The 11,465-nt window shown below is 34.3% G+C and overlaps 1 protein-coding gene across 2 annotated transcripts; it reads right to left on the reverse strand.

Annotated features, from left to right (window-relative positions):
- Window positions 1-1,780: 1,780 nt before the first annotated feature.
- Window positions 1,781-7,364, reverse strand: LOC108567602 (tyrosine-protein phosphatase 69D). Of its 2 annotated transcripts, none has more exons than XM_017928179.1 (9): window positions 6,994-7,364; window positions 6,705-6,867; window positions 5,561-6,652; window positions 4,952-5,503; window positions 4,641-4,888; window positions 4,180-4,420; window positions 3,266-4,115; window positions 2,346-3,209; window positions 1,781-2,282 (listed from the first exon to the last, which is right to left on the reverse strand). In XM_017928179.1, exons 1-9 carry the CDS (start codon window positions 7,076-7,078, stop codon window positions 2,214-2,216), a joined length of 4,164 nt encoding a protein of 1,387 aa, XP_017783668.1. In that variant the 5' UTR covers window positions 7,079-7,364; the 3' UTR covers window positions 1,781-2,213. The 2 variants fall into 2 exon arrangements, with proteins under 2 accessions (XP_017783668.1, XP_017783667.1); XM_017928178.1 differs by having other exon boundaries at window positions 3,266-4,124; window positions 6,994-7,363.
- Window positions 7,365-11,465: the final 4,101 nt, after the last annotated feature.

The raw sequence follows: 11,465 nt of genomic DNA on the forward strand, positions 1-11,465 counted from the left end.
TGTTTTATTTCAAAGAGGATCAAAGTGGAGGATTACCCCCAAAAACCTCATGAGGAAGAAGTGAAACCCTACGTTCATTCCCACCACCATCAAGTAAATAAGTTGCGGCCATGCATTATTTATTCTAGGAATATCATTTTTTTAGCACAACGTCCATATAGAACCGATGAAGAATATGGTCGATACCGACAAGAAGAAAGGTTTGGAACCACTGTTTATGGCTATCTCTGGATTCATCGGGATGACAATCATGTTCATTTTGTCTATTCTCATCCTACCTAAGATCGACAAATTGAAGCCAAAGGGTTTCAAGAACGATAATTCAGAGGTTACCAGTATAACCAGGGTCGTATTGCAAGCCATAGAAGGACGTGATTGCGCAGAAAGATTGGCTTGTGAGGCCGGAAAGACTGCGAAAGCTTTCAACTTGCACGATAATCGATTCGTGAAGTATGGATTTTATGAATGGAAAAATCTGCGTTATCAATTATTAATATATTGCTTTCTAGGTTGTTACGTAGAATAGCTCCGAATTCCGTGGTAAAACAGATCGACAAGATGGGAAAGTATACGGACAAGAAGTTCAAATGTGCTGCAATCCAATGCAAGAGGCGAGGACAGCCAGCCGCGAAGCTTAAAAGAAAGCCGAAATTGCTGTAACCAAAACTATCCACTAATTTAAATTATTTATTTAATTATTTATTAGCCAATATTGGAAACTCGCGTTTGATACAGCAGATTCGTCCGTTCCATGTATCAAACGCGACCGAACCAAGTTGGCATTATAATGTATTTATTAAAAATAAACAAGAAAACTGATGGTAAAAAATAAGTCATCTGAGTGAATGAATTTGATTTGATTTATTTATTTTAGAAAAAGCAGATATAAAATTAAAAAAAATGAAAACAACTTGTACATGTTAATAAATAAATTGGTTTGTCCACTTCACGAGATTTATAATTACGAGATATGGAAACAAAATTCCAGTATACGCAATCGAAGAATTATTCGTTACATAATCTTAACATTCTAGATCCTTATAAATACAATTTAAGAATTCGTATCCTTATATACACACAGTAATCTCATGAAATCTTAATTTGAATATATATTTTTTTCGTTTTCACTTTAGTTAAAAAACATACAAATTTGACATACAATGTTTTTTTTTTATACAATAAGAAAGCTACATTATAAGCAGATGTAAATGTATCTATTAATGTTATCTACGTCCGTACAAAACTCTTGTGGCGCAAAAATCATCATGTAATAAGTAATATCACTATTTTTTTCTTTTTATAATATATGTATAGAGATATACATATATAATAAATGAAAGGAATAACTTTTCTTCATATTCTTCAACAAAACACTAAAGAACACACAGCTATTTGGAGACTACATTCAGAAATGATCATATCAAAATCGATGGCACCTGAATTAATAATATATGTATATATATAGACAGATAAAATAATAAAAGCAGTCTCAAGATTTGCTCCTTATTGCTGTCAACTCAAATTGAAAATGAACCTACGACAATAGATATCCAGTACAAAATATATCAGTGGTCTTCTGTATACACGTATATAAAAGAAAGAACATCCAAAATAGTTTTGAGCACAGCAAAAATATGGCATATATATATAAACATATATATATATATATTTAAAAAAAATAATAAAAAATTTACCTTTCTTTGAAAAAAACAAAAATCACCTTTGGTCTTTTTAATATTTAAAATATAAAATAAAATTCGACTTAACAGAAGAATGAAATAAAATAATATACATTATAAAAGGGTTTCTTTCATATTATTTGGTTAGTAAGAAGTAGTAGGAAAAAAGCTGCTTCCCTCGTATAGTTAAAATTTGATTCGAATAAAAATAGTTCAAAATAAAATAAAACTGCACTCTAGGAGTAACGTCCTTTTCCTAATTATTTTGTTAGACGTCGCATATGAAAACTGATTTTGGCAATGGCCTTAAAAGTTACTTAAAACTAGCAAAGAAACGCTCGCTTTCAACACGAGTACCGCACCCCCGGAATCACAAGAAAAATATTGAATGGTACGAATTAAATAAGATTTGTTGTTGAATTTTTAGTTTGGGGTGAGGGTTAAAGTTAATTAATATCGCAGTAGGGGTTCGGTGTCCGAGTCGACCTTTGGGTTCACTTGGAATGTATTAAAATCACCGATGGCACACCAATATTATGTCTCGCACAAATTATGTAGTTCGGCGTAGTTAACGATAGCTCGATGTAAGAACTCATATTGTGCCTTTAACAAAAGAAATCAGATATTACTAACGCTTTTAATATTATATTTGTTAGGAATACTTACATAGGTACTGATCATTGCCTGTCTCTGAGACCTCAATTTTCTGGTAGTCGTGAAGATGTCGACACGTTTTTCGACACGCAACTGCTGTACAAGGATGCTCAGACCAACGAACATCGAACTACGATCCGATCCCATATTGCAGTGCACCACCATCGATGTTGGAGATCCATGTTGAATAAGTGCACCTTGGGCATGGTCGACTAGTTCGATCAATCCTCGTGTGACTTCAGGTACTTCCCCGTCGACAGTCGGCCAGCCGTGGTATTGTAAGTGGGTCACCCGGAAGTCATCGCCATCTCTGCTCTTCACGTACATTTCCCTGCGCGTGTAGTACGGACAACTCTCCGCCTGGACATATCTGACCGAGATGTGGTCATAGTTGGTCTCATCTTCTGGCCAGTATCTAGGACACCTGCCCTCCCCGAGTTCCGATAACATCACAATCACACTGATCCCTTGTTCTGATATCATTCTCCAGAAGTCTGGTACTGTGATATCCATAGGATCTTGTGCAATTATAAACGATTCCGTGTTATCGTAGCCTTCGATAAATGAAGCATTGATATAAGTGGAATGTTCTTTTCCGGAAAGAGGCGTTAGGATAACGCGATTTCTATCATACGGGATCACAGTATCGCTGCGATTCTTCTCTTGGTTCTCTTCGCCACCAGCTACAGAACAGGATTTCCTATCTTCGTAAGCATTCCTGATATTCTCGAATTCCTCCTCCATCCTTGTTTTCATCTTATCCTTATCACATTGTCTCAACTTATCAATAGTTGTCTTCAAATCAGTAGCCAAAATTTCAGTATCACCATACTGTGCCACCTCCATCAAAGCGCGATAAATAAAAATATATTGTTTCTAAATAGAGAGAAAGTGTTAATAAATATCATTAATTTATAAAATGATTTACTTACTAATGACTGTACTAAGAAATTTCTTTGGTGCCTCAAATCACAAATAGTATTGAATATAGCTGCCTGTCCTTCATCCTTGAGTTGTTGCAAAAGACAGTCTAAAGCAACTAAAGTACCAGTTCGACCAACGCCGGCGCTGCAATGTACTAAGATACATCCACGCTCTGGAGAGTAGGCTTCGTTCATCCTTTTTATAAACTTGATAATACCGTGCGGATGTTCTGGTGCCATGAAATCTTTCCACACCAAGTAATGGTACTGGGTAATAACCCGATCTTCCTTATCTCTGCTACCGCTGCGGGAAATACGCAACTCCCTTACAATATAGTCTGAATATCTAGTTTCCTGGCAATGGGTCACACTAATATCACCAAAGACTTTGTCGATTTCACTAGTGTCGGGCCAATATTTGGCGCACTTTGTTTTGCTATACTCTTCAAGATTTGTCAACATGAGAATCAGCTCCAAGTGTTGTTCCCATATCATTCGCCAAAATTCGTTGACAGTAGTATCCATTGGACCTTGAGCACAGATAAACTTTTTCCTTTCTTTGTAACCTAGCACGAAGTTAGCGTTTATGTAGTCTGATCCGGCGATGCTATCCACCTGCGAAATTTTAACTCTGGTTTGATCATAGGACTTAATATCCGGATATCTATTCTTGTAAATATTCTCCCGAGCATCGGAAGCCCTCGTCGAACGGTCGTTGAAACGATCTGGAAGCAATTCGAACTCCTGCTGGAAACCGTAGTCAGAATCACGATGTCTTTCGATGTAAGAGGCAGCCAATTCTGCTTTAACAATCGGACACATATCTGGAGGCTTTAGAGAAACCAAACGCTGCCGTCCTCTAAGGTTCCTAGAACACGAACGATTGTAGAAGGCCGTACATACATTCAGAATATTTTCATTACCGCAATGAACTTCTAAACGTTATCATTTCAACAGCTTGAGCATGAGCTTGCTTAGTATATTTTTGCAAGAGGCAAAGCACGACCAACAAGACAAGGACAGCGGCGACAAAACCACACGCAATTTGCACGACAGAATTGAACGGACTCGTTTCAGGTGCGACAACCACTTCAGGCCCAGGATTCATCATTACCAAATAATTGCTATAAGCTGCCATAGTTTCCATTGGCCCTTTCCCATGTACTGTTTCAAGAATGAAAAGCGTTTCATGTTTTATAAATAATCCCAAAAACCGATTCTAATAAATTTCATGCATGCAGCATTCAATAAGCAAGAATCAAACTTTTACACATTATTCCATTCAAAACGGAACCTATTTTCCAATCTTTTTGCTATTGAATGCATGTTGGTAAAATTTATTAAAATTTATAAAAAAAAAAGAAATATTAAAAAAATAACTTACCAACAACTTCTATGAAACTTGTATAATTGCTGTTGCTATCTAAATTACCGTCGTATGGTGGTAAAGGATCAGCTAAGATCGTTCTTCTTACTCGATTAGTTTCAATAGCGGATGCGTTCGTATGAGAGGCTTCTTTGTGTTCTTTGGGATTCGAGTATGGCCTGAGGCCAATGCATCCCGAGCAAGGCATGTTACTTACGTTGTAAACCTGTTCATCACCTAAGAAAATTTCATTATGGAATGTGGAACTGAAAAAATAAACGAAATCAAAAATTAATTCGATGGATATTCAAGTAATGAAATAATATTACCTTGTAAACATTTCAGCAACATAGGCGCCTCCTTTAGGAGTGCGATGCGCTTCTTGATAAGAAACCACATCCAATTCCTCCGGGCTAGGAAGTTCGGTCAACTTCTGTTGGGCTTCCATACGTACCAAATAAATTCGATAGCAACAGATGGGACCATTACGTTCGGATATTCTTGGCATCAACACTTTGAACATCCATTTACCTTGCTCTTCCATTTTCTTCCACGTAATTCTAGACAGTCTTTGTTTATCAGGTACAGTCGGCGGCATCACACAATGTGCTTCAATAAAATCTCCGTTCTTTTTGGTTTTCGTTACGCCGGACACACGAACAGTGTAATTGGTGTTGGCAGAGACGTTGTAAAATTTGGCAATATTTTCTGGAACACTGGTCACTTTCGGACCCCATGTTGTATGCTCCATGATTCCTTGGTCATTGATAAACGAGGCGTTGCCTTCTAGATTCACATTATAAGACATTATTGTTCCGTGGGGATTTGTAGGATGTTTCCATGAAACGTGAACAAAGCTAGTCTGACTAATATTATCGAATCTAAAAATAAATGATTCTAATATAAACGAAAGATAAGCAGATGAAACAAGTATTTACCTGCAGGTAATAACAATATTGGATGGTGGTCCAGAAATGCCATCCATTGTTGTTCCATTAACTTTTTCAGACCATTCGCCACATTCATTACTGTATTCATTACAAGCAGCCACTTGAAAATAGTATGTTGTTGCTGCATTTAAGTTGGAAAACATATACAAATTTCCCTCTGAAGCAATTGAAATTGCCTCAAATGGCACAGCACTTCCAGATTGTGATTTCAGCTTATAGAATTGCACATAATCCATTAGATGATCTGGAGGCTCTTTCCAAGATATAGTAATGGAACTAACAGTGAGCCCAGTTACCTTTACTTCAGTAATAAAAACAGGATCCTCTTGAAGAGTTTTAACAGGCTGACTTTTGTCATATTGACTCTTGCCTTCAGAATTCTCAGCACAAATTCTAATAGTATACTCAGTAGCATTGTTAAAGTCGTTTAAAACGTAAGATCTATTTCCCCCACCTACATAGTCTTTAGTAAAAATCCAATTGGATTCACCAGGTGTCATATATTGTATCATGTATTTCAGACTGTTCGGTTCATTTCCATCATTCACTGTCCAATTCAGAAAGATCTTAGACTTACCAATAGCTTTGACCATATCTAATTTAACAGTGGGTTTATTAAGAACGAGGATGTCCAAGCTCTGGTTATTACTACTCATTGGGGTTTTTGCATAGCAACTATAAGTGCCATTGTCTTTCTTACTCACCTCATTGATAGTCAACACAGTATGTTGGACAGTCTCATTAATAATTTTCGTTTCATTTTTAATCTTGTCCCCAGATACAATTTCATTATCTTTCATCCAACCAATTTCAGTTATTGGATATCCCTCAATGGTGCATTCAATTTGAGCTTTGTGATGTAACTTTGTGCGCACTGTTTTAGAATAATTTAATACTGTCACAGGCAGAGAAACATTTAACTGCACTCTAGATATGTCCATCTCTAGGATTCTCTCGATAATGGCATGGCAAATATATTCTCCAGCATGCAGCTGATCTACATTAATCAAATGCATGATAGAAACCTCAAACTTCTTCTGGGATTGGTCCAGATTCTCAGATTCCTTTTCCATGCGATACCTGTAAAGCAAATGCATGTTTAAACTGAGGTGACAGATGTGTGTATGTGTACCTTGTGTCGTCTGTAACATTTTCATTATTGAAAGTCCACCAAATCATGCTGTCGATTAGCTTGGTCTTGCATATAAGGCTGACATTCTCGCCATAGGGCAGGCTATCAGGGGGATAGGAAGGGTTGATTTCAATCGTCGTATTAAGATACTCCTCATTCTCATCTGGTAAATGTAAAGATAAATGTTAGTGCCGGTTCGGTGCTTGGTTGCCGGTATTGCCGGGAAATGGAAAACACGGGACCATGGAAAAAGGGTCCAATCTTGGGAAGGGTTGATCTCAAGACTCACCCAAGAAATTCGCTCCAATAAATCCCGGCGTTAAGAACAGAAATGTAAATACACTGAAAAAGAGATGGGCTTGGCAAAAAAACATGGCGCCTTCTGTGTTCTGTGCTGTTTTTCAGCGAATTTCAGCAATAGTACAGTACCACGCACTACTCTCTTCTAGTTGGACACAAGATCAAAGCCCATCATCCCGATTGGAATCAAACACTCACTCATTTACCACTTAAAAACCAACTGGATTCACTCAAACGTCAGATCAACAATCACTTTGTTTTCGTTGCAACCATCTTGGAAACTGCAAACCCGCACACGACTGCCAACCCAATTCAAAAATTCGCAAAACTCTTAACAAAATTTCCCAAAACGGCCTAAGCATAAGCTTCTAGCAAGAAGAGATTTCCTAAGACAACAGGCAATCAGCAAACAACTTTTTATGATAGCCCAATATGAGGTGACCTCTACAACCATCTACAACTGCTGCGCGAATAACACTTCCTCAATTACATTCAAATATCACATTCAAATTCTAAGCAAACGTATTGTCCGCACGTGCCATATTAATATTCTCTATTTATAAGTCGACTATCTTATTTGAATGTATAATTATCCTTTTAAGGCAATCTCAAAACCCTGCCCAAAAGTGTTACAATGCCATCTGCTGGCAAATCATTAAAGCATTAGTATTATTAAAAGCCAGAAGATAATTAATTACAATTAACTTAAATTATTGGCAATTACAATAAAAGTTACCCTCTGGTGAATTTTGAAGTGAACTTTTTAATTAAACTTTTATGTGTAATATAATCTTTAAAAAGTACAAATTGGATGAATTGTAATGATATCGAAAAGAGGATAAAAACCAATTTTATATTTAATTTTAGTAATATAAATATATTCATCAGGACAAGAAACAATCAAAATATTATTTTAAAGGGCAGAAAGGGCAGAACAGCCCTTTCGGCCAAATCTGGTACGAATTCGATTCCCAAAAAGCCAACAAAAATTTGTGGTGGCTGTTAAACCCGAAAGGGTAGAAATAGGGCTGGAAGAGATATAAATCGATAAATAAATTGATATAAATCTCTTTATTTAAAAAATAAAAATAGCCCTTTGAAGCAGTTGACTTCTTTTTTTGATTTATGATTATATTATTTATATTATTGTATTGAGTTTTTTATTTTGTAATTTTCTGTTTCAATAAATTTTAAATCATAGATATAAACAGCATAGTTTGAAATTGTATATGTGGCTCCATCTGTTACACAGTAGGAGATATTGATTTTTTATGCAATTGTAATATTATATAATTAATGCAATCAATTAATAAATTGGAATAAAGTGGAAAAAATAAACAATAAAGACAAATATGATCAATAGCCTTTTGTATCAGTTGACTTTTTTGAAATTATATATATTTATTTTATTTCTGTATATGTTTTTTTGTACGACTGATGCAATAAACATTATTATTATTAAGGACAAATAAAATCTTTTGATATAATAATAACAAAAAAAATCAAAAAGTTAAGTGTTGCAAAAGGCTATTGACTATAGGTATGTCTAACCTTAATTAATTAATTTTATTAATAAATATTTTATTGATATTGTAATATAATTTTCTTTAAGTACTTTTAGTTAAACAAGTTCAATTACATATAAATCCCTTTTTTGATTGATTTATTTACAGGTCTTTGTCAACTTTATACCTGCTCAATGGTAACCAATGAACAACTTTCCCTTTTGTCCCGCAACGACCAATTATATAAGCTTAGACCTTAAGCATTTACAACCAGTTACAGAAGATAAAAAAAAGGTTCTGCTTTCTTATATACAAGTATTCAAATGTGTACATAGGTATGCATATTTATTTGTACATAGAAATGAAAATAAAAAACATATACCAATAAACTCAAGGTTTATGATAAGATAATAATATAAGTATTTATATGTATGTCATGTTACTCAGGATTGGTAGTTTGTTGGTCTCCGAGAGCTGCAATTCTGATACTTCTCGCCTTCTGCATTAAGAGCTAAAATATATATAAAGGAAGTAAACACAACAGCTTAGCCTCGCCTTTCAAAATGGATGCATACAACCTATATACATTATGTACAAACTTTAACTTTCTTAATACCTATTTGTTGTTAAATATCTAATTAAAAAATATATTATATTTGTTTAAAAAAAATAATGTGAAAGCTTTATTGAATGTTATTTTAAATTGAAGCAAACATCATGATAATATATACATCCAAACTATCATTCAGATTCACTTTCTATTATGTACAGTAGCGCATCTTGACTTTGTGAGGACCTAGACGAAACCTGATTTGGAGGCCCTAGGGACTATAATTGTGTCTTAATTAATAAAAAAAACTTATTGTTTACCTATAAAATAATTTTGTTTAATGTGAAATTATATTTTATTATTTATGAATTTAGTAGTACATGCACCTCGTACAGTGGCGGCGTATAGTATTATTTATTTGGGTAAAATATATATAATAAGAAAAGTAAATCCAAATTATTAAAGAAAAAATATTAAGTATAATATAAAATAGTGTTTATCGACAAAATCAACAAGTATTATATAACTACGTTTGAATGTAATGAAATTAATGTTGATTTGTTATTTAACAATAGATGGCGTATGTCGACTTCATTCTTATTGGTTGAATAACAAAGGAAGGTAAAGAACGGCATACAACGTTAGCGGTTTTACTTTTCAACGGAAATCTTTTGTGTAATCAGTGTTTTCGTGATTGAAATGTGTATATTAATAAAGAAATATTGCAAAATCATAATTAAATGCTTATCGACGATTATAATAGACATGGTGATGTGCTTCAATCTGCTGCAAAACTCCAAATAAATCGAGATGAATTTGCTGATCCTCATCCACGTTTCCGCAATGTCCGTTTTCTACAGTCATCATTTACTAAAGATAATTTCATTGTATCTTTTTCTGTGTACAACTGAAAATTATTGTTTTGGCAGTTTTTTTTATGAGACGTATTAAGCCTATAGATTGTATTGCTTACTTGCATCATCAAGGTGTGCAAATTATGGCACCTCGCTTAACGTGTTTAATCCGTTCCAAAATTTTCAGATTTTTACTCGTGTAGTGAAATACAAAAATATACATAATATGTGTAGACAACTTTTTAAAAATGATGTAGCAGGTGCGACTTTTCTTCTCATCGTCACTCGTTATGCGAAACGTCGCTTGTTAAGCGAGTCAGTTTTCTTAAAAATCATTTTGCTCGTTATGCGAGGTTTCACTGTATTTAGCTACAGGCGCAAAATTTTCTTGCACTACATACACTTATACTTATCTATAAAGCCTCTATTTATACAACTTTATGTAATTATGGTCAAGTTTGAATTTAATGAAATCCCTAGTGAACGTATTTTTAAATGATAAAATATTCTTATTGGAGTAGACGAAAATCAAAATGAAGGTTAAAATGCGACGTTGACTTGTAATTATAAACATATATTGTTTCAAAAATAATTCAGAACTTTCAAATTTTAATGTCGTGATCCAAAAATGTATGTAATTATTGCATATTATTGATGTATAATAAATGAATGAATCTGTATTTCGTTTATAGAGAAAATTGGCAACCTATTACATCATGCATTTAGCAACGCCTCTGCAGTAGCAGGACGTTGAAGCAGGACTTGCGTTTCAGTATCTGAAAATAGTTCTTGGTGTGTGAATGTGTCTCAGCTATTAGCAGCTCCAGCCGCCATTGCTGTCTTCAAGGTAAGAAGTTTGAATTTATGAAATATATCTATGGTCAATAGCCATTTGCAGCACCTCACAAATCACTTAATTATTATGTCTAAATATTTACAATTATTACAATAAATATTTTATTATGAACATTTAGTTAATATTATAAAAATCTACAAAAGGCTATGTACCACATTTATTATATAAATGATATGTTATATGTTTTTGGCATTGCGGTTTCTTCTGGTTTCTTGTATCAATCTCAAGATGTTCGTTTTGGTCACGAAATTCATTATTTGCTATAAAGGGAAATATTCTGTCACGTTATACATTTATTAACTTCGAAGTAAGAATTTATCAATAATGTTTATGTTAGATGATTCATATCCTGTTTATTGTAAACTTATATTTGTTGCGAACTCGAGATTTTTTTTTATTATTTTGCTTAAGATAAGTTTCCTTCTACTCCAATCAGAATATATAAACAACTGTTGCCAACTACTGCTTTAAGGTGTACGTGACACAAGACGGGACTATTGTTGAAATCCTCGGGACGCGCGGAAAGGAGACATTTGATTCTGAAGTGATCTAGAAGAGTGCGGAGTGAGACGAACTCATATGGAAAGATCGGGAAATGTAAAGGACAACTGTTTTAGTGCAGTAACGCGGACGTTCGGTAAAAATGATTTGATAGTGATTTGCGGTAACATCATCCAAACACACGTAATTCACCCT

The sequence above is a fragment of the Nicrophorus vespilloides genome, unplaced genomic scaffold (assembly GCF_001412225.1).
Source record: "Nicrophorus vespilloides isolate i.1.1-1 unplaced genomic scaffold, Nicve_v1.0, whole genome shotgun sequence".
In the NCBI taxonomy this organism is placed as follows: domain Eukaryota; kingdom Metazoa; phylum Arthropoda; class Insecta; order Coleoptera; family Silphidae; genus Nicrophorus; species Nicrophorus vespilloides.

Coding starts and splice junctions, on each gene's coding strand:
- LOC108567602 (XM_017928178.1), bottom strand. CDS start 7,078: ATGTTTTTTTGCCAAGCCCATCTCTTTTTCAGTGTATTTACATTTCTG. Junction 6,868..6,993: donor TATTGGAGCGAATTTCTTGG/GTGAGTCTTGAG, acceptor TACATTTACCAG/ATGAGAATGAGGAGTATCTT. Junction 4,421..4,640: donor AAGTTTCATAGAAGTTGTTG/GTAAGTTATTTT, acceptor TTCTTGAAACAG/TACATGGGAAAGGGCCAATG.